Source organism: Acinonyx jubatus, chromosome D1 (genome assembly GCF_027475565.1).
Source record: "Acinonyx jubatus isolate Ajub_Pintada_27869175 chromosome D1, VMU_Ajub_asm_v1.0, whole genome shotgun sequence".
In the NCBI taxonomy this organism is placed as follows: domain Eukaryota; kingdom Metazoa; phylum Chordata; class Mammalia; order Carnivora; family Felidae; genus Acinonyx; species Acinonyx jubatus.
The window spans coordinates 15135227-15158462 of record NC_069390.1 but is presented as its reverse complement, the minus strand read 5'-3'; the positions used below and the strand labels follow the sequence as shown (position 1 = coordinate 15158462).

At 46.8% G+C, this 23236-nt stretch overlaps 1 protein-coding gene across 1 annotated transcript in view; it reads left to right on the top strand.

The window, feature by feature from the left end:
• The window catches only part of PTPRJ (protein tyrosine phosphatase receptor type J), a 169593-nt gene that overhangs the window by 121518 nt on the left and 24839 nt on the right, over positions 1–23236 (top strand). The window contains exons 5-13 of the mRNA XM_027072680.2: positions 34–261; positions 3557–3823; positions 6775–7035; positions 11933–12190; positions 13165–13443; positions 15455–15745; positions 19441–19572; positions 21006–21216; positions 21330–21454. Coding sequence (XP_026928481.2) covers positions 34–261; positions 3557–3823; positions 6775–7035; positions 11933–12190; positions 13165–13443; positions 15455–15745; positions 19441–19572; positions 21006–21216; positions 21330–21454 — 2052 coding nt within the window. The remainder of the gene's footprint in view (positions 1–33; positions 262–3556; positions 3824–6774; positions 7036–11932; positions 12191–13164; positions 13444–15454; positions 15746–19440; positions 19573–21005; positions 21217–21329; positions 21455–23236) is intronic.

Here is a 23236-nt window from a genome sequence, read left to right as displayed (position 1 = left end):
TGCAGTTAATGTATCTGACTTTTGTGATGGAAGTAGATGCCAACGCCACGGAGAGCTTCTCCCAGCAACCCCGGAACCACACGGCCCCCGTGTCTGGATACCAGCTCAAACGTGTGGACCTGTCTTCGGACCATCTTCTGACCAGAGACACGGAAGTCCTGATTACGGGGTTGGTGCCCAACACGGAGTACTGTGCCGCTGTCTATTCTCAAGCAGCAGATGGCACAGAAGGAGGGCCCCAGCGCATAACGTTCAGGACGGGTATGTTGAATTTTGTAGAATGTCTTCAGCCCGCGTTTTCCAGCACCCACTTTGGTCTTCTGTGATTCTCGTCTCTCCGTTATCTCTTGCTTCACAAGTACTCGTGTTGTCAGAGGGAGTTTTCTGGAAGAGATTTCGGACAGAGCAAATCCAGTGAGTTTCTTCTTAACTCCGTGGCCAAGACGCTTCTTTCTTTCAAAAGCTCACTAACGCGTATCGGGCAGCTGCTACGTGCAGACGCGAGGTGCTACCTCGTGTCTTCCTTTCGTGTCTCTGCACCCAGGCCAGTGGGACAAGCTGGTGTAATATTTTTCTCTTATAATTAGCTATTCTTCTTGTCATTTGTTGGTTAAGTATTTTCCCCTTCAGGTAAGAAAATGAGGTGTTTTTTGTTGTTGTTGTTGTTGCTTGTTTTGGGGTTGTTTTGTTTTGTTTTGTTTTGACCTCCCCTCCAGTGCATGCTGATCTTTCTGTGGAAGCTTGTTGATATGTGCATTGCTCTTCCTACCTATAATTTAATGGTATTTCCGCTCTGTAAACTGACCAATATTTGGAGGTGTGTCGGATTGGTGCTGACGAGGGGGCAAAGAAATGCATGGTTCCTTCCTAGGGGGAGTTCAGGATAGATGGGCAGTCGAGAGAGACATCCACGCATTGACAAGTCCATGGTCAGGCCCCGTGGGCTCAGGAATAAATGCTGCACCAGTGTCACCCTCAGGGACTTGGTTGAGGCAACACGAACTCCCACTCTGGTTACCTGACCCAAAAATATATCTGTTCTCAAAGGCTGTCGGAGACCCATAGAATGGAGGGAGAAGGGGTGCGGGCTGGGGGATACAGGGCAGAAAATAAGACTAGGATCTAGGAAACTCTGGGAGGCTAGTAACACCTGGTTACTAGCTGGTACCTGGTAACACCCTCAGGAGTCCGAGTCCCAAGATGGAGATGCTGTCACGTTCGTGATTTCTGGATGGCTGCGTTGGGGAAGGGAGTGTGGTCCTCCGGCTTCTACGTGGATGATGAGCACTTCCTCCCCCCAGGGGGGATTTGGTGCTGTTGGGTGCCGCACAGGTGACACGTGGCCACCGTCCACTGCAGCTGCCCCCTGAGTGCTCTAGACAGTGGAAGGCTGGAGCACGATCTTAGCATCAAATCCCGAGGGAAGGCCTCTTCTATAGGCAGGATTTGAACTTGCTTTGAAGAGAGACTAGGATTTGGATAAAGGGAGAGAGGGAGGAAGACATGTCCACTGAGGAAACATTATGAGTGACAGTGCAGGTGGTGGACCCCGAGGTACGAAGGTAGAGAGGTGCGAGGAGTGGGTGACAGCTCGAGGACCCTGGTAATTCTGGAGGGGTCGACTTCGTTCCTAGAGAGTTGTGATCGTATGCTCGTGAGTTGGGTGTCTCTGTCAGAGGCAGTTACTAGCCTGGCCATGTCACTTGCAGGGGCTGGACAGTCTGGGCAGGACGCCTATGACAGGTTGTGTCTGTAAAGAATTACTGCTTTTCCCTGTGTCCACCTTGAAGGAGGGTCCACTTGTGCCCTCCTTTCTTCTTTCCCGTTCTACCGGTGATGCCAGTGTGTGGGTGAGGAGGGGAGGATGTAGCTATAGGAAAGGCCGCTTGGCTTCTGGGGACCCTCAGTGACCCAGCAGGTTGGCAGGTGGGAGGGCTCGGTGTCTAGAGGGTGGGGCAGGAGGAGGAGGAAGAAGGGGCCCTCCAGGGGTGCCTTTGACAGCGGTGGGGCCGTCCTACACACAAGATGCTTGTGCAAGAGGGTGAATGGGCCCCTCGCTGAGCAATGTACCCCAGGGCTGGCTCCATCCAGAGGATGAGCCCTTTGCCTGACTTGCTAAAAGGGGTCTTCTGGGTTAGTGTGGGCCTCGGGTTCCCTGCTTTTAAAGCTGTCTGAACAGAATTAAATAGTGATTGCAGGGGCACCTGGGTGGCTCAGTCGGTTAAGCATCTGACTTTGGCTCAGGTCATGATCTTGTGGTTCCTGAGTTCGAGTCCTGCATCGGGTTCTGTGCTGACAGCTTGGAGCCTGGAGCTTGCTTCAGTTTCTGTGTCTCCCTCTCTCTCTACCCCTCCCCTGCTCACGCTGTCTCTCTCTCTCTCTCTCTCTCTCTCTCTCAAAAATAAATAAACATTAAAAAAAATAGTGATTGCATCTTAGGCTCTCAGATATATGGATACACATGGCCTGGTTTGTGTGAACTGTCCCAGCACTTGATAAGTAATAATCATAGTAACTTTAACCCTCTCTGTGTGGCATGTGTGTGTGTATATGTGCATATCTAGATGTATATACATGCACACAATACATGTCTCACACAAAGCATTTTTCAAGCATCTCGTTAGGTGGGATGGCGTTAAGGAAATCATCAGAGCACGTTGAGACACCTGAGATTAGTCATGGTAGGAAGTCACCTCTAAGGCTGATGAGCAAGGGGAAGAAGGGGTGCTTCTGGAACTTGGTGGGGGCTGGGGCAGTGGAAGAGGCAGCCTTGTCAGAACAGGTAGCCCGAGCAGAGGCCTGTGGGAGAAACACTTCACTGCTTACTCCTCTGCTTCCAGGTCGCCTGCTCACATTGCTTGCAGGTGGAACCCAGTCCCAGGGCCTCTGGTAGGGCCCCTCCTTCCTGCCAGCCACAGTGATGCAGCATGTAGGGGTCAGCCTTCCAGGGCACAGAGCAGCAGGGGACGGACAGCATGGATTGAGAGGGTAGGATGGGCCAGTGGCAGATTATTAGAGCTCTGTGTTATCTTTTCTCGAGGTTAGGAATATTACCCCCATTTTGCAGATGAGGAGACTGAGCTCACATGATTTTCCTCAGAACTACCTGGCCATTAATGCAGAACTAACCTTGGAACCCGGACCTGCCTTGCGCTAAAGTGTGTGATCTTTAATGGGTCCTGTATAGTTCATTCTGGAAGCATATATGCTTGAGAGTGTTTCTGGATCACCCCAGGACCTGGGCAGGGCATGAGTAGAGTCCATGTTGTTGTTTGAAGAGCCTGTCATATCTCTAAGAGTAAACTCACAAGAAGAACAAAGCGGTAGCTATGCAGTTGCAATTGGCCAGGTTGTCTCTTCACTGAAGATGATGTCTGACACTTGCTGGGACCCCCATACATTGATGTATGTTGTGGTGAAAATGTGTAGGAGAGGAAGGCATGATTGCTGAGAATCTTTCTTATAATGGATGACAGGCCCTGATGATGATTTGTCTCTGTCTCTCTCTCTGGCTTGGCCATTCTGGTTACTGTTAACGCCTCTTCTGTCTTCACAGTCGCCAGTCAAGTGTTTGACGTTGAAGTTGTGGACATCAACGCAACAAACATGACCCTGACCTGGAAAATCAATGATAACGAGTCGTCCTCTGTCTATACCTACAAGATACAAGTCACTGGGGAGACGGATTCCTTCATCCTCCATGTCAATGAGACTCAGGTCGTCATTACTTCGCTCAACTCGAGTACCTTGTACAACATCACGGTGCATCCTTTCCTTGGCAACAGTTCCGAGGGCGTGCCGGGTTTTCTCCAAGTGTACACCCGTGAGTTCACTCATTGTTTTGCTGACCTCTCTCACCTGCCTGCTCTGTGCCAGGCCCAGGTACGAGACAAAGCTTTGTCCCTAGCCTCGAGGAAAACACAGCTCAGTGTGTGAGCCCACAGGGACTCTAACCTCCTTCCGGATGTGCGCCGTTGTAACGATGATCGTTGACTGACCCACCCCACGTGCTGAACATGGTGTACATGCTTTTCTGGCACTGTCTTCTTTTTATTTTACTTTTTTACACTTCTAAATTTTATTTTGTGTGTGTGTGTGTGTGTGTGAGAGAGAGAGAGAGAGAGAGAGAGAGAGAGAGAGAAAGCGAGCATGTGAGCGCAGGAAGAACAGAAAGAGGGGGGAGAAAGAATCCCAAACAGGCTCCACGCTGTCAGCGCAGAGCCCAATGTAGGGCTTGATCCCATGAACCATGAGATCATGACCTGAGCCTAAATCAAGAGTTGGTCCCTGAACCTTCTGAGCCGCCCAGGAGCCCCTCCTTGCACTGTCTTATGTAGTGTTCACAGACCTGTGACATGGTTGGAATTAGCCTTATTTTATGAATCAGGGAGCCGTGGCTGAGAGAGGTGCTGTAGGGAGGTGTTACACACGTAGCAGAGGTAGGATTCAACAGCTGGGCTGACTCCAGCCTGTGCTTGTAATGACCATTCATTCTAGCATGGTAGAGGCAAAATGATGCACAGAGACAGAAAGAACCTGGTTATTCACGTCCCTCTGTCTTTTGGATACTGACATTATAATGAAGCAGGGCACAGATGTATCTCACCCTTTCTTTGCTTACCTGTGCTTTAAAGAGAAGATGACAGGCAGCAAATAAAAAGCTTCCTGTTCCAGGGTACCCGGGTGGCTCGGTCAGTTAAGTGTCTGACTTCGGCTCAGGTCATGATCTCACAGTTCGTGGGTTCGAGCCCTGCACTGGGGTTTGTGCCGAGCCTGGAGCCTGCTTTGGATTCTCTGCCTTCCTGTCTCTCTGCCCCTCCCCCACTTGCGCGCGCTCACTCTCTCTCTCTCTCTCTCTCTCTCTCTCTGTCTCTCAAAAATAAACATTAAAAAAAGATGCTTTCTGTTCCAAAGAAGGTCCGAGAATTAAAGTAAAGCAATAATGGTATACCAGTAGTACATAGTATAACAGTATCAGTATCGTACCTTACCAGGCGCTTTATGGGTATTGCGATGGCCTCCATGGTAGGTATTAGGATCCCTGTTTGACAAATAAGGAGGCTGCAGCCCCACCCAGCCGAATGATTTGCCCAAGGGCGCAAAGTGGCAGAGCAGAGACGTGGGTCCCAGGGATGCCTGGCTCTGGACCCAGGGCTCGTTTCACAGAATGCTTCACTTGGGTGTCTGTTGTTTGCTAGGAAGCGCACCTTAGGCACCTTTACAAATGTCTTCTGGACTGGCTCTTTGGGGTAAGTGGAATCTGGTTTCCCTTCCTCACCTTCTACACTTTTACTCTTCAGTCCCTTTATTAGTTCAAATTAGGTTTGGCTGTGAGTAACAAAAAAACTTCCCAAGTATGCACGGCGTAAACAAAACAGGAGTTTGTTTCTTTGTCCTTGTAGAAGCAGCACCAGTGCTAGGCAGGACGGGATGGAGGAGTGTTAGCCAGGGCTCCGTGGCAGGAAACAGAAGCTTTTTACGAGCTTTTTTCAGCCCAAAGGAACTCGATCCTGGGAGCCGAGGGTTTGCAGAGTTATTGGGAGGGCTGGTGTGTTATTTTGCCAGGGCGGCTGTTATAAGTACCACAGACTGCAGAGCTTAAACAACAGAAATTTATTTTCTCACAGTTCTGGAGGCAAGAAGTTTGAGATCAAGGTGATGAACGGTTGGGTTCCTCTGAGGCCTCTCTCCTTGGCTGGAAGGTGGCTGTCTTCTCCCCGTGTCTTCGCGTGGTTGTCCTTTGGTCTGTGCATGACTGTGTCCTAATCTCCTCTTCTTACCAGGACACCAGTCATATACTGGATTAGGACCTACTCTAATGACCTTGTTTTACCGTAATCACCTCTTTAAAGGCCCTGTCTCCAAATATACCACCTTCTGAGGTACTGGGTGTTAGAGCTCCAACATATGAATTTTGAGGGGACACGATTCAACTCTTAACAGCTGGGGGAGCAGGCTTTAGGCTGGGACCCAGGAATGGCTCCCACACTAAGGGGTGCAGTTTTGTCACAGTCTGCAACCCCCACTGTAGGTGTTGGCTCCAGAAATATATGTTCTGAGCTGTAATCCGGGGATCAGGAAGCCATAGGTGCCACCACAGCCACCGTACTCGTTCTGGAGCTAGGCGGCCTGAGCTCTGGGTATTGCATCTACATTCCAGCTACAAGGAGGAGGAAGGGCAGAAGGTAGTGCTCCATGCGTTCATGATACTTCCTAAAAGTCATACGGTACTTCTGCTCACATCCTATTGACCAGAGCTCAGCCACATGGCTAATCTAGCAGCAAAGGAGGCTGGGAAATATAGTCTTTACTTCCGACAGCCAGGTACACAGCTAAAAATCTGGGGTTGTATGACTAAGGGAAAAGCCAGGTAAGGAATGGGTTTTAGGGGTCAACAGCAGCCTCTACTGCATGTTTCTAAACAGAGGTTCTGGGAGGCCTAATAATATATTTGAGATAAAGTAGCCAGCAGCAGCCAAGGTCCTACCCCAGAGTGTTAGCTCGTGCCCACGTGGGTTCACCCCTCCTCTCATTTCCAGTGAATGACTTTGTACAACCTAAGCATGCAGTTTCTATGCTCTTGTAGCCAACTGTTTTCTCAGTAGCCAAAAATACCAGTTGCTAAGGGCATTGTAGGTGATAATACAAAGAAGAGAGAAAGGTCGGATGTCCCAAGTGTGCATATAATCTCAGTGTAAATATTTTGTGAGGTTCAGTCACCCTATCTTCTGTAGAACCAGGCTCTAAATCTAGTTGTTTACTCTCTTCCCACAGCCCCCCGTCCAGTTTCCGACTTTCGAGTGACGAGTGTCAGCACAAGGGAAATTGGCTTAGCTTGGAGCAGCAATGACGCAGATTTCTTCAAGATATTTACCACAGAGGAAGGAGCTGGAAAATCTCCGCTGGAAACAGCCACCCAAAACCAAAGTATTGTCATTGGTGGCTTATACCCTGGAACCAAGTATCGTTTTGAAATATTTCCACAAGGACCAAATGGGACTGAAGGGGAGTCCCAGACAGTTTACAATAGAACTGGTAAGCAAATAGGCTGTGTTTTCTGTAAAACAGTGGTGTTTCTTAAAGGAAATCAGTATAATTTATAATGCCAGGTTTTCCAAATACTGCTTTTAATTATCTAATGAAAATCTTAAAAACATTTATAATGACAGTAATGCATATTCATTATGTAAAATCCATAGACAAGCAAAAGAAAATCACATAGTAAACTATCAACCAGAAATAATCACTGGTAACTTTTGGCATATTTTTGATGTATGAGATAATCAATGATAACTTTTCTAATTTTAAATATGTGCCTATATTTTATTTATTTATTTATTTATTTATTTATTTATTTATTTATTTAGAGTGGGGAAGGGGCAGAGGGAGAGAGAAGTTGTGGGGTTCCATCACATGAATCATGAGATAATGACCTGAGCCGAAATCAAGAGTCAGATGCTTAACTGACTGAGCCACTCAGGCACCCCTATATATTTTTTCTTTTACAAACATTGAAGTCATCCTATTCATGTGGTTTTATAATCTGCTTCTTACCACATATCAGCTTATTATGAGCGTTCTTCCCTGCCAGTATAAATATTTCTACAGGATAATTTTAATATCTTCCTGGCATTCCATTGTCTAAATCTGGTCAACAGATAATAATGGCCTATGGGCCACATCTGGCCATTGCCTGTTTTCATAAATAAAGTTTTATTAGAACACAACCATGCTTATGTGTTTATATACTATCTATAACTGCTTTTGTGCTAGAAATGAGCAGTTGCAATAGAAAATATATGGCCCACAATATGTAAAATATTTATTCTGTGTCCCTTAAAGGAAAACTTAGTTGACTTGTGGGCTAGATCATTGTTACCCAAAGTGTGATCCAGGGATCTCTGAGAGTCCCCTAGATTCTTTCAAGGAGTTGATGAGTTGTTATTATTATTATCATACTGCTTCTAAAGTGTTATTTGGCTTTTTTAATCTTATTCTCTCATGATGAGTGTATAATGGAGCTTTCCAGATGCTATATGACAAGGGATGACATCGTCACTCTGATGGCTAATGGAATGTATGCTTGTGTATTCTTATGTTTTAAAAACTCTTCATTTTTTATTTCTTTAAAAAATTTTTTTGGTGTTTATTTACTTTTGAGAGAGAGAGAGAGAGAGAGAGCGAGCGAGCGAGCAAGCATGAGCAGGGGAGGGGCAGAGATGGTTGGAGACACAGAATCCGAAGTAGGCTCTAGGCTCTGAGCTAGATGTGGGGCTCCAACTCATGAACCATGAGATCATGACCTGAGCCCAAGTCGGAAGCTTAACCAACTGAGCCACCCAGACGCCCCTTCGTTTTTTATTTCTAATACAGTAAATATAAATATAGCCTACATAAATAAAAATTCTCTCTTAAGGAGGTAAAGGGGTCCTGAGATTCAAAAGTTTAAGAACCAATGATATGGATGTATTGTAAATTATTCAAGTACTCCCCTATTGTTGGAAAAGTAGATTGTAGATTATATACAGTCTTTCATAAACAGCATTATTCTTTGAGGCTAAGTGATCTTGATAAAATTATTTCATCAAAACAATTTAATGTTCATTACTGTTGTTTTTAAAATTTGAAACACGTTTTTTGGGAAAGCTTGGAAAACATACACTATTCCTTGAGCTTTGATTGCAAGAGAATTAATCTTTTATATAGAAGGGAAGAATAAAAAAATGAGGCCTAATTCCTTTAGGCACACATGAAATCATTTGGGCTTTTGAGATTCTCCTTGTGTAGGTTTCTTCAACTCGGTTGGTTGGGTGAAGGCATTGATAGTTCCTTGCAAGGTTTGTTTCCAAAATAACGGACTGCTAAAGTACATTCCTTAGATGAAATGCAGTAATTCCATTTCAAGTCTGAATTTTATTTTTTTATTAAAAAATGTTTTTAATGTTTATTTATCTTTGAGAGAGACAGAGCATGAGTGGTGGAAGGGCAGAAAGAGAGGGAGACACAGAATCTGAAGCAGGCTCCAGGCTCTGAGCTGTCAGCACAGAGCTTGACGCGGGGCTTGAACCCATGAACTCTGAGGTCATGACTTGAGCCGAAGTCAGATGCTTTGCTGACTGAGCCACCCAGGCGCCCCTCAAGTCTGAATTTTAGATTAGACTGTTGCGATGGCGTCTTAACGTCAACGTATATTTCTGTTTTTCTTTTGAGAATGTTGCTACCATGAGGATTACCGTGGTGGGGGACACTTGATATTGTGTGACTTGCCAATGCCCAGAACTTAATGTGATAATAGCTTAATATATTGGGGGTCTACAAAGTGCTGGGCTCTCATCTTTTATTTAAAAATTTTTGTCATAACTTCACGAGGTAGGCACTGTTAGCATCTCTGTTTTCCAGAGCAGGAAATGGGAGTTCTGTGAGCTTTATAACTGGGCCCAGAGTGACAAAGGAGTGAACTGACCTCTGGCTTTGAAGAATGAGGTCTCAAGCAGAGTATGGACTGATGGTCAGCTGCAAAGCAATTTAGGCCTATTCGTTGAGGAGAAGTTACATCTCTTGTACTGTAACCTCTAATTGAGTCCCATTGAATGGGAATCATGAAGAGTTGTGATAAGGCACTAATCTCTTCGGGGATTATCATTCTATGGTTGAACAACTTCCATTATTATTAAAGTCAGTATAACAGCATTAAAGGCAATTTTGAGGAAGGGAAACAAATGCTATATGATTCAGCAGTTCCAATTCTATGTGTGTGTGTGTGTGTATGTTTGTATACATATGTTTATATGTGTATATGTATGTATATGTATTTGTATGATATTTATATTTCCCAAAGGATTGAAAGCAGAGACTCGATCAGTTATCTGTATACCAGTGTTCATGGTAGCACGATTTACATCAGCCAAGAGTAGAAGCAGTCAAGTGTCCAGAGAGCAGTGGATAGACAAGACGTGGCATATCCACACAATAGAATATTATTCAGCCATAAAAATGAATGAAATTCTGATACCCACTGCATGGATGAACCTCAAAGCATTATGCTACGTGAAAGAAGCTAGACACAGAAGGACAAATATTGTATGATTCTACTTACCTGAGGTTCTTGGAATAGGCAAGTTCATAGCGACCAAAGGAGAACAGAGGCTATCAGGGAGGGAAGTGTGGGGAGTTGCTGCTTAAGTGGAACAGAATCTGTGTTGGGGGTGATGAAATATTTTGGGTATAGATAGTGATGATAGTGTCACAAAATTGTGGATGTGTTTAATGCCTCTGAGTTGTACATTTACAAATGGGTAAAATTATAGATATGGATATTTTACCACCATAGAAAGGAAGGGAAACAAGAAGAACTCTGCCTTCTAACCCCGCTGAATTCCTTTCACATCTGTGTCCACAGTCATAGGTTTTGTTTACATCGTTGTAATTATTATACAAATAATTGTATTTTGTATTTCAACTATTTTTTTTTTAACTCAGTGTATATTGTAGCCTCCCTCCCATAGTATGTATGGTCTTTATGTTTTTAGTGGCTGCAGGATGTTTCATTATGTAGCCAGATCACAGTTTATAGAGCCCTTCTCTTTTTATGGAATATTTAGGTTATTTCTATTTTTTTTTTATGTTTATAGATAATGATGTACTTTTTTCTTTTTTTGAAGTTTATTTTGAGAGGGAGAGAGAGAAAGAGAGAGAGAGAGAATGCATGTGGGAGGGGTAGAGAATCTCAAGCAGGCTCCATGTGGCGAGCATGGAGCCTGACGCGGGGCTTGAACCCTTGGACCCTGAGGTCACGACCTGAACTAAAATCAAGATTTGGATGCTCAACTGACTGAGCCACCCAGATAATGGCGTCCTTTTATGGTCTTTTGTCTGTGGAATCCCTGTGACATCAGGAATCTGGTGGTAGGGAAAGAAGACTCTCAAAGCTCCCTACCTTTACAGAGGAGCCACTTAAAAAAAATTTTTTTTTTGGAAGAGAGTACATGCGTGTGGTACATGCATGTAAAACACACACGCGCGTGCACACACACACACACACACACACACACACACAGGGTTTTACAGTGAAAATATTTCCCTCCTTTGTCCCCTCACTCAGTTCCTCTCACGAGAGGTGACTTGGGTTCCCAGGTAAAGAGAAATGTTTTGAAAGCAAGGGCAGAAAAGTAGTAGCTTATATGGTTATTTCTGGGCCTTGATCTGTGCATGCACATTACAGCTGGTTCGGTGTGTAGAGGTGAGATGCGGGGGAGCAGGGTACCCCGAGTACCCCTGTGGGAGAGTTCTCTTCTGACCCCAGCTGGGAGGGTGGTTGGGGTCTGTGTGTACGTGTGTTTTCCCTTCTCCACCCTGGCCTCGAATACTTTCAACCTAGCAAACGTCAGCTGTCCATTTCAGTTTTTCTTTTTGGTATATGCCTGTGTTACAGGAAAACGTTTTCTTTTCAGGGAGTTAGATTAAACACACACACATCCACACACACGCCCACCCACCCACACACACATACACACCCCCACACACACCAACTATTTCTTGAGCTGTAATATACATATTGAAAACACACACGTCGTAAGTGCATAGTCTGATGCATTTTCACCAACTGAACCCATCTGGTCATCGGCACTCAGATCAGGAATCTGAATAAGACCTCTACCCCAGAAGACCCCCAAAGGGGGCGTTTTTATGACAAAAGCGAAAGACCAGAGAACCCACAGGACAGATTGGTAAGCTTGCTCATCTGTGTCACGGAAGAGCCAAAATTCTCGAAAGACAGGAGTGTGCGTGTTTCTCGCTTGCTTTGGAGTTTGCCCTCTGTGAACTCGTCTGAGACTTTGCTGGCAAAAGAGCAAGTTCTCTGGACACTTTGCAATAAAGCTGGGTGTTAAGATGGTCCTTGGCACTTCCTTTGTACCTCCTTTCCTCCCACCAGATCCCAGTGCCGTCTTTGACATCCGCGTGTTCAACGTCACCCCAACCACGATGGAGTTGGAGTGGCAGAGTACGGACAATGCTTCCGAATACACCTACCACCTAGTTATACAGTCCGAGCGCGGCTCTGACAAGATAAACACTTCTCGCAAAGAGATCACTCTCAGGGGTTTGGTTCCAGGCACCTTATATAACATCACGATCTTTCCAGAGGTGAACCACATCCAGGGGGAGCCCAGCTCCACGGCACAGTACACATGTAAGTCTCTTAAGGACACCCGGGTAAGTGGTGTTCTTTCTGATTCTCCTGGGGGGTGGGAAGCAAGCATTGGTTACACGGTGAGGTAAGTGGCCATTGTGTCTCGGGTCTCCAGGTAGAATCTGAAGCTGCTTAAGCTGAAAACATTGGCCTCCGCAAAGGTTCTGGTGTTCTCTTGGGGCATTGGTGCTGAGCTTCTAAGGAATTGTCCTTAGAAGCAGAAAGATCCGATAAACATGGACAACATAATTATTCCATTCATTCCTTGGGAATACGGACTAGAGGAGAGTCACCTTGTCTTGGTGACATTAGAAGATACTGCTCAAATGGGGAGCTTTGCTTGCAGAGTAGTAAGGAAGGCGTCTTGCTAATGTTTGATCTAACTATATGGTACAGATAGATGGTAGTTTGTGTTATCTTTTTCGCATATATTTTCTCTTTCATTAATCAGATTTCCAAAACAGATAGGAAATTATATCTGGAAAATATATTTCAGATAAACTTAAAAAAGAAGCCTGGAAAATGAATTCTTTTGAGATTTAATCTGTATAATTATTTTCTGAATGTCTTTTTGGGAAGCCTTGTGTATTTTGAGTCAGCAAATGTTAGCTTTATTTATTCTTTCCTCAAAGGAGCCAGGCTATTTTTAATTGTTAAAAAAAATTTTTTTTATTGTTTATTTGAGAGAGAGAGAGAGAGAGAGAGAGAGAGAGCAAGCACAAGTGGGGGAGGGGCAGAGAGAGAGGGAGACACAGAATCTGAAGCAGGGTCCAGGCTCCAAGTTGTCAGCACAGAGCCCGACATGGGGCTCGAACCCACGAACCGTGATATCCTGACCTGAGCCAAAGTCGAACACTTAACCGACTGAGCCACCCAGGCACCCAGGAGCCAGGCTATTTTTAGATGCAGTAAATAAAATAGTCCTGGAATTCAAGGCTTATCTGTGCCTTTTTTTTTTTTTTTTTTAAACTAAGGGCCCAGCAATGTAGCCAACATTGAAGTAAATACCAGTACCACGGAAGCAACCTTAAATTGGCAGAACTTTGATGAAGCTTCTCCCAGGTATACCTACTACCTTTATATTGGGAAGGATGGAAATTTCAGCCAAGCAACACGACTAGTCACAGACATTGGCGTCACCTATGCTACCGTCACTGAGTTAATACCTGGCTCGTCATACACAGTGGAGATCTTCACCCAAGTGGGAAATGTCACCACGCCACTGGCATCTGGCAGGCAGTCATTCTGTACAGGTGAGTAGCCTCAGGTGCCTCCTGCACTCTTTCCTGTGTGGTGCTGACCTTGCAGGTAGGTCCTCTGCAGGCTTTAGTTTATTAGGTTTCGGGTCGTGTGTGGTAACAGACCCTGGACTCTCCCAGAAACCCCATTAGCTTAGTAGGGCTGTCTTGTCCTCCTCATTTATTCATCCAGCAGATATTTATGCAACACTTACTATACGCCAGGCGCTGTTAAGTGACACCCCCGTCTCTGCCTTCCTGGAACTTCGATTCTGGTGGAGAAGACAGACAGATAATAAGTCATTAGATGATGATTACTGCTAGGGAGAGGGAAAAGAACAGAGAAGGGGGAGAGGAGATGTTTATGTAGGATGCCCTGGGAAGGCCTCAGTGAAAAAGTGACTGTTGAGCAGAGACCTGAAGGAAGTGAAGGAGCCGGCCAGATGGCTGTCAGGGTGTAGAGCATCATAGGCAGAGGAAAGGCCAGTGCAAAGGCCCTGAGGCTGGAGTATGCCTGCTGTGTTGAAGGAAGAGCAGGAGGCCAGGATGGCAGGAGTGGACCAATGGGAGCAAGAGGGTGATGGGTAGGTGGTGCGGCCCCGGGAGGTGACGGGCTAGGAGAGGGATGCCATTCAGGCTTGTGGTTCATGATTTGGCTTTCCCACTGAAGAAGATTGAAAAGGATATTGTTAAAATGGATGCTCAGCCTTTTTGCCTTTCTCAGTCCTTATCACTCAGTGTAAAAAGTGCTATAAAGAGAAAGGTAGCCCTGTGTTTAACCTAAGGAGCTTTCAGAGAGCAACCCAGGGAGTGTTCTACAGATGGCTGTGAGTACTTGGGCTCACGGGTCTGATGGGGGCACCTTTGTCACCCCGGCGCCCGTGCACCACCTTATTCTTCCCCCTCTTTGTACCTACCTCTTTCCTTGCTTAGACCAAGCTGCTCAGGTGTGTTCAGGCCGATTTGGAAGCCGAGGGCTGTCATCGGATCAGCCTCCCTGGTAGCGTAGGAGCTGGCACTTTGATGACCTCTGACCTTTCAGGTGGAGCTGCTAAAGAAATCCCTGTAGCTCCGAGTCACCCCTGCTCCTCGGGCCCCGTCCACCTGGTCTAGAAGCTGATCTTTGGGATTTGGGTGGCTTCTGCTGCCGAGACTTACCCTCGCTGTAATTATTGCAGTCTAGAGCAAGAGAAAAATACATACGAGCATTTATGCTTGGGGGTGGCTGGAACAGGGGCTGTGGGGGTAGCGGTGCGTTGGGCGGGTTACTTTCCCAGGCCTCTGGCGGAGCATGTGGGAGCTGTTAATGGGTGGTTCATTAATGCTTTTCCTGCCTTAAAATACTGTAGCACTGAAGCAGTGATAGTATTCTGCCCCCAGCACCTTAGTACAGAGCTCTCTATTTACAGCAGTTTAGGGTCGGCCGTCAACAAAACTCTACTGGTCCTCAGACAGGTAGAGACAGACAACACACCATTTGAAAGATGAAGAAACTGATCCCATTTACTATTGATTATTCCACATGTTGTGTGTATACAAAATGCCCTGGACTTGGATTCAGGAAACCCAGGGTCCAGTTTTGGCTTTGTTGCCTAGCAACCAGGTCATCTTCAGCAACTTACGCAACCTCTCAAAGCCTCAGTTGATTCATCAGCAGAGTGGGGCAGTATTAACCCTACCTCTTCCAGAAGGATTGTCAGGAGGGCCCCAGAATGAAGGAGTTGCTGCCTCCATGCTGTTATGATATCGCTAGCTCTCGCAGAGCCCCGTTCTCTTCCAGGGTGGTGATTGACAGCCACTTTCACAGAATCCTCATACAGTCCTGCTGCTGAGGCTCGGTTGGGTAACCGGCCCAGGGTCACACAGTTCAGTAATGCCTGGTTCAACGTCAGCCTCTGCGTCCTCTACCATTCTGCACGGCTGTCTCCTCATCACAGATGAGCCGGGATTCGACTGCCCTCTAAGTGCCGGCGTTTGCAAAGGCACCCGTCCCGGACTCTGATGATGTGCTGTGCTTCCCTTGCAGATCCTGCACCAGTAGCCTCCTTCCGCTGCGAGGTGGTCCCCAAAGAGCCAACCTTGATTCTCAAGTGGGTCTGCCCTCCCGGCACCAACACAGGCTTCGGGCTGGAGATCAGCAGAGGGGCTTGGAAAAATGTGACAGACCTGGAGAGCTGCTCCTCGGAGAACGGCACAGAGTACTGGACGAATGTCACATATTTGAATTTTTCTACCTCCTACAACATCAGCATCACTGCCTTGTCCTGTAACAAGACGGCACCTCCCACCCAAAACACCTGCCTCACTGGCATCACAGGTGGGCTTTGTGGTCCACCCCTGGAGAACGCTGACCCAGCGGGTCTACACGTGTGGCCTAGAAATCCGTATTTCTTTTGAAATTTCTGCTAAAATATATATATTTTTAACTTTATTTATTTATTTTGAGAGACAGAGACAGAATGAGAGGGGGAGGGGCAAGCAGAGAGGGGGAGAGAGAGAATCCTAAGTAGGCTCCGCCCCACCAGTACAGAGCCAGACATAGGGCTCGAACCCACGAAACCATGAGATCGTGACCTGAGTTGAAACCAAGAGTCGGGCACTTCACTGACTGAGCCACCCAGGCGCCCCTAAAATATTTGTTTCTGCTGGCATAGACCGTTAACCCAAATCTGTAGAAATCAAGTCTTGAAGAGCAGGGTAAGAGAGACTCATTTTTAATCCCGAAAGTTTCCTTTGCTTTACAGAATAATTCGCTGCCACATTTTCTTTTAGGTAGTGAGTTCCTTTATTATATTACATGAGAAAAGCATTTTCATAGAAATATTCAAATGTACACAGAAGTAGAGGCAAGCATAAAGAAACCCACATAGCCATCATCGCCCAGTTAAATATTTGTCGGAGTTTGACCAGTCTTCTTTCATTTATACCCCCCTCCTCCCTGATTGGATTACTTTGAAACCAGTCCTCATCATTCTATAATTTTATTTATAAATACTTTAAGAAGTATTTCTCCAAGATAGGGGCTCCTTTCCCCTTTCTTTCAGACATAACCATATTGCCATTACCATCGCACTGAAAAATTGAACAGTACTTTTATTCACTATTATCATATATTCGGTCAAGATTCTTATTTCCCTGGAATCCATATTGATAAGCTCTCTGGCTGTTTTGGAGAGTGGGGGGGTCACTCACTGCACAGGGGATTCCCCCTAGTCAGACTTTTCAGGCTCATCGTTCTTCTTTGGAAGAAAGTTGCTTCTTATATCTTTGCTTCGTTTTTATCTGTCTTGCTCACCATGTCTTTGCCAATGTTATGTCTTAGATCAGCCTGGCGGGTTGGTTTTGCTTTGTGCTTTTCAACCCCTGGATGTGTTTCCTTTAGGGTATCAGAATGTTTCTGGACAATTTCCAAAGAATTCGTGGTTGACATAGTAAGAGAAAAAGGCCTCTTATTACAGGGACACTGACTTGAAAAGTGGTGGAGGGGTTCTGTGGACAGAGTGTTGGATTTAGACAGGCCAACCTGGGTTTGATTCTAAGTTCTGCCTTGTACTAGCTGTGCGATCTCAGAGAAGCTGCGTAACCCCTATGAGCCTTGTTTTTCTTCGTTATAAAAAGGGGAAGTAAGACTAGCTTTCAAGACTGTTAAACAAATTAGATGAGGTAATTTGTATGGAAGGCCACTTGACAGCGGCCATGTGTGGCTGCTCAGGTTGTGCAGCACACAATTCCACGGGATACCATTCATATGGACTACAGTGTGCACGGGGCTCCTTGGAGTTGTGTAGTCCACACTGTAGAGGGTGGCCCTGGGTCACACTCCTTTGGGTTTCTGCAGCACTCTAGAACATAATGGAAATAATGAACCTTTTTGTAGTTCTCTTTTATCACATCATCTCTTGAGCTGCTGAGGAACATCAGCCACATCTGATTTGGTATCTCTAGGGCTACGCTCAGTGCCTGGTGAAGAGAAGGAACTTGTCAGAAGTAGTTTCTGAACCTGAACAGTATGGTAGGGTTGGATAATGACCACTTACTTAGTCCAGGGATTCTCTTACTTTTTATTCTGTAGCTCTCCCTTTCCTCAGATGAATTTTCATATACAAATTTAACACGTCTTTTATTTACTGGAAGAGCGGAGCTGCAATTTCCCCAGGAGAGGTAGGAAGCGTTGGTGGGATGGGTAAATCTGGGGGAATTGAAGTGATGGTCTTTTAAGCAATATTTGTTAGTTGCACCGTGTGTGCCTGGGGTTAAGGGACACCGGTGAGTAAGGCAGACGGGGCCCCTGGAGCATAGGATTCAGATAAGCAGAGAGAGGGAAAGTGTTTCCAGTCTTGCAGGTAGATGAGTTAGCCTGCCACCCACAGTCTAGTCCTCTCTGGGCAGCTCAAAGGCAGAGCGCTGGGGGGAATCCTGGGAGCTTGTGTTAGGAAGTCTGGCCAGGCGGTTGACGATTAGACCTGGGAACGGCGCCTCCAAGCGGTCACTGCTGTCAGTTACTTGAGTGGTTGCCGAGGCCTGGTTCGGAGCTGCACGGCCCGGTAGAAAATGTGAGTCTCCTGCAGAATTTAACCTTTTTTAGGAGCTGCGTTAAAAAAGGTAAGAAGGAACAGCTGGCATTGATTTCAATCACATTTTATTGAACTATGTTGAAAACATTATCGTTTCACTGGGTGAAGTAATTTGTGTGATCTGTGTGAAGTCGATTACTGATGAGATACTTTGCATTCTTTTTTCGTGCTAAGTCTTTGATGTCCAGTCCGTGTTTCATGTGTGTGGCTCATCCGAGTTTGGGCTGGTCATATTTTCGGAACTCAACTGTTCCGGGTGGCTGGCGGCTGCCGTGCTGGCCAGTGCACGTGTGGGAGTCTCGCGGTGGTGTTTTTGTTCAGCTTTCTCAGCCTCCTGGAATCTTGACACACTAATGAAAACACTCAAACTGTACGTGGGAGACAAATTTAGGTAGAGTGCATGTGTGTATGGTGTGTGTGTGTGTGTGTGTGTGTGTGTGTGTGTGTGTAGAAGGATCATCTTTAATTCAGCATTTTCTTCTTTTGTGTTCATCTGGAGGGTGACCTCACAAGCTCAGTTCAGAAAGGGGAGGCACATCATCATGAGGGTCACACGTGGGACGTTCCTGTGTGTGCTTTTCTGGTTTCTAGGAAGAGGGTCGGTCGGGTTTCTCTGGTTGGCATTTTAAACCAACTCAGGCAAAAATGAGGACTTCAGTGTGAAGGATGTGGAACAGGAACACAGCCAGGTCTCAGGAGAAAGTGCCTTCTCTCCATTGCAGCTTTGCTTCCCTCTGGGTATCTGTTCTGTTCCATCATGGTCCTCAGCGACCAAGCCATCTGGCGCTGTGTCCACGCAGTGGGCAGGTGCTGCGGACAGCTCCCTCCTTGAGTTCCAGCCACACAGGCCTTTTATCTGTCGCTCTCCTCCTGCCCTGCTTTTCAGGTACGGCACCTGCCTCCTCTGGGTCAGAAGGGGCTGGGGAAACATAGGAGAGAGAGGTTGTTTTCAACTAGCAAGTTTGCTGGGAGCTTTCTCCAGGCATGTGGCGGGGCACGCTGGAGGTGCCATTGTGAGCTGGGGGATCTGCCAGCTCTGCCTTCCACTGCCCTTCCCTGCCCCTTGCTCTGGATGAGCCCAGCACACCACTCCCACAGCAAGGGCAGGACTTGAGGGCATGGTAGCAAATGCCTCCTTAATCATTTTGTTCTTTTTCTTTTTTTTTTTATATATTTCTTATTTTGAGAGAGAGAGAGAGAGAGATAGAGAGAGATCGAGAATGAGCACGAACAGGGGAGGGGCAGAGAGAGAGGGAGACACAGAATCCGAAGCAGGCTCCAGGCTGTCAGCACAGAGCCCGATGCGGGGCTCGAACCCATGAACCACGAGTTCATGACCTGAGCCGAAGTCAGATGCTTAACCAACTGACCCACCCAGGCACCCCTCTTCTTTGATTTTAAATGGTGGGTGATCATGCTTTGTTTCGTTCTGTTTCAGATCCCCCTTCTCCAGACGGATCCCCGAATATTACATCCATCAGTCACAATTCGGTAAAGGTTGAGTTCAGTGGGTTTGAAGCCAGCCACGGACCCATCAAAGCTTATGCGCTCATTCTCACCACTGGGGACGGTAAGGAGGGGTCAGTTACGGGTTAAACAGCCAGTGAGCTGTGTCATGACTGGGTGCCATTCCTGTGCCCACTGAGGTACATTAGAGCTACAAATACGTGTCTGTTTTTACACTGTAGCCCACGCTTTGGCACTGAGAAGCGGGTGGGTGAGCTATTTGCCCGACGGTCTAGGTCAGGACTGACAGACCTTCTGTAAAAAGCTGGATTGCAAAGAGTTTAAGCTTTGCAGGCCATGCAGTCTCTGTTGGAGCCACCTGACTCTGCTGTTGTGGCACAAGAGCCGCCGCGGAAGATGTGTGAAGAATGAGTGCGGCTGTTCCCATAAAATGTTGTCTTCCGGAAGGGGTGGCTGGCTGGGTTTGGCCTGTGGATCCTACCTTGCTGACCTCTGATCTAGGTTTTTCTTCTCTTTTACAACACAGGGTCCTCGAGGTGGCAGAATATTAGTCTTAAGCAACTCTCTCTCTTTCCCTCGCTCACCCACACACTCACATACCCCCCCCCCCCACCATACTCAAAGGGTGGCTATCTCTTGAAGGAAAACAGAAAGTGATTTGCATTTGTGGTGGGAACTTGCAAAGAGCCGTCCTCACAGCTGAGAGTGGAGGAGGCCCCCAAGCCCCCTTTCCTGACAGGGCTCCTTTACGTTCTTTGGTGGGAAGGAGGGCACGACTAGAGGGTGTCTTTGTTAGCTGTGTGTGGGTGCTTTGCACAAGGCTGGGCTTTCAGGACCCAGTTCTGTTGTTTTTGTTGATTCTTTAAATATGAATCACGCAGGGCCACCTCTGTCCGTTCTCTCAGCCCATGATAACTGTCCTCACCTCCTCAAGGACGTAGAGATCAAGGGGAGTGGGGATCCTGAAAGACAAGGACTTTGCTGGTGTCATAAACGCACGGCAGAGTTTCAACAACTAATGCTGAGATCTCTGTCTCTCTGGCTTTTTGTTTGGGGTCTGTTTCAAGTCATTGTGTTGGAAAGGTTTTCAGCAACATCCAAGCTTATACCTTCGCTGAATGAAGGAGGCAGTATTTCCTAGTGACCACAATGACCAGTGCCAGCCTGTGGTGGATGGGACCACACGCTCCAAGTTGATGGTCTGGGTTAGAAATCAACCCCACTGTGTGGGCGGTGTGGCCTTGGGCCCAGGTCCTGCTAGCTTTCCCGGCCTTCATTTTCCCATGTGTAAGATGGGACTAGTCAACGTATGTGATGAGACTCTTGTTAGTTGCTATCATTTAGTGCAGAGAGATTATGTAAGTCAAACAGTTAGAACTCAACAGAGGTAAAGCCTGGACCGAGAGCACCCTTGTGCTCTGTCATCATTGTCATCGGTATCACCCAGTGTCAATCTCATTATGTAGACGTGGGCGAGATGTAAACCTTTGTCTGGAATCCCTTTCTCAGGACTTTCCTTCTGTGTGTCTTTCTTAGCTGTTCGCCCATCTGCAGATGTTTTGAGATATACATATGAAGATTTCAAAAAGGGGGCCTCAAATACTTACGTGACATACCTCATAACAACAGAAGAAAAGAGACGTTCTCAGGACTTGTCTGAAGTCTTGAAATACGAAGTTGACGTTGGGAACGAGTCGACCACGCACGGCTATTACAACGGCAAGCTGGAACCCCTGGGCTCCTATCGGTAATGCCTGGCGGTTCTTGCCCTTTGGGGCTGAGCCTCCCGAGCGCAAAGCCCTGCGTGCCTGGGGTGGTGGCCGTGTCTCAGCAGCCTCTTTCCTTCTTGTCATCCTACAGGGCTTGTGTGGCCGGCTTCACCAACATCACCTTTAACCCTCACAATGACGGACTCATAGATGGGCCCGAGAGCTATGTGTCCTTCAGTCACTATTCAGATGCTGTTTTCTTGCCCCAGGATCCAGGTAGAGAAAGAACAGCGGTGCTGTTAACATTTCAGTGGGTTTTTGCTTCTGGTGTCCACAGGAAGCCTGGATTTGTGTCTTCCATCAATTCTCAGTCACGTGGCTCCAGGAAGCAGGTCTTGGCCGCCTGAGAGGGCTGGGCTCTCCTCCTAGAAGTTGAGATGTCACCAGGACCCATGTCTGTTCCCTCTACTGAGGTCCCCATGAGCCCCCACCCCACACTCTCCCTTCTCCGAGTGCCAGCTACACTTCCACTCTGCAAACACTGCGTAGGCCTTTGTTGTCAGTGTGGTTATTTGTGTGACCATGTGCCAGGCATACAATTTCACTTTCGGTACATAGAGCCTTCGAATGTGAGGGTTGGGAGGAGCCACAGAAATCGTCTTGTCCCGTTCCTCTTTTAGAAATGAGGCTGTTAAGGCCCAGAGAGGGGCAGTGACTTGCCCAAAGTTACACAGTGGCTCAGAGGAAGGCCTGACAGTCTTGCCTCAGACTCCTTGTCAAGCAGAGCCGTGTTTTGTCATACAGAATCATTTAGGAGCTTCAAGGACCCAAGCGGGGTACATACTCTGCCTTCAGGCCAGAGACAACGTGACTAACTGGTTTGTTAGTTGGTCTGGCTTTTGTACTCGATAGTTGTTGGCTTTGGGAAAGAAGCCCCAGAAGCAAAGTGCAGGGAGTCCCTGCAGCCTTCCCCAATAAACAAAAGGGTGTTATGTCCCATGAGTACAGAGCTGTCGGTATTTCCGCTCACACGTGGGTGTTAGTCTCACAACGTCAGAGGTGGCGGGAACCATGTGGAACATTTTGGCTTGTAGTCTTTATTTTATTTTATTTTATTTATTTATTTAAAATTTTTTTTTTACCGTTTATTTATTTTTGAGACAGAGAGACAGAGCATGAATGGGGGAGGGGCAGAGAGCGAGGGAGACACAGAATCGGAAGTGGTCTCCAGGCTCCGAGCCATCAGCCCAGAGCCCAATGCGGGGCTCGAACTCACGGACCGCGAGATCGTGACCTGAGTCAAAGTCAGACGCTTAACCAACTGAGCCACGCAGGTGCCCCTTGGCTCGTAGTCTTTAAACACTGGTCACTCCACCAAACGAGCCAGTCCGGAGATCCTGTCTGCTGCCACCCGACCTCCACGAGAGCGTTTCTGCCTGGCTTTCTATTTTATTTATTTTTTAAATGGTTTATTTATTTATTGTTAAAAAAATTTATTTTATTCTTTATTTATTTTTGAGAGAGAGAGACAGTGAGGCAGAGTGTGAGTGGGGGAAGAACAGAGAGAGAGGGAGGCACAGAATTCAAAGCGAAATCCAGGCTCTGAGCGGTTAGCACAGAAGCCGACATGGGGCTTGAACCGCAAGATCATGACCTGAGCCGAAGCGGACGCTTAACTGACCGAGCCACCCAGGCGCCCCAAATGTTTATTTTTGAGAGAGAGAGAGCACAAACGGGGGAAGGGTCAGGAGCGGGGACAGAGGATCTTAAGCAGGCTCTGTGCTGACAGCAAAGGGTCCGATGCGGGGTTCATGAACCGCGAGATCCTGAGCTGAGCCGAAGTCAGATGTTCAACCGACTGAGCCACCCAGGCACCCCCTGGTTTTCTTTTTTATTTTATTTTATTTTATTTTATTTTATTTTATTTTATTTTTATAAAATTTTTTTTAACGTTTATTAATTTTTGAGACAGAGAGAGACAGAGCATGAACGGGGGAGGGTCAGAGAGAGGGAGACACAGAATCTGAAACAGGCTCCAGGCTCTGAGCTGTCAGCACA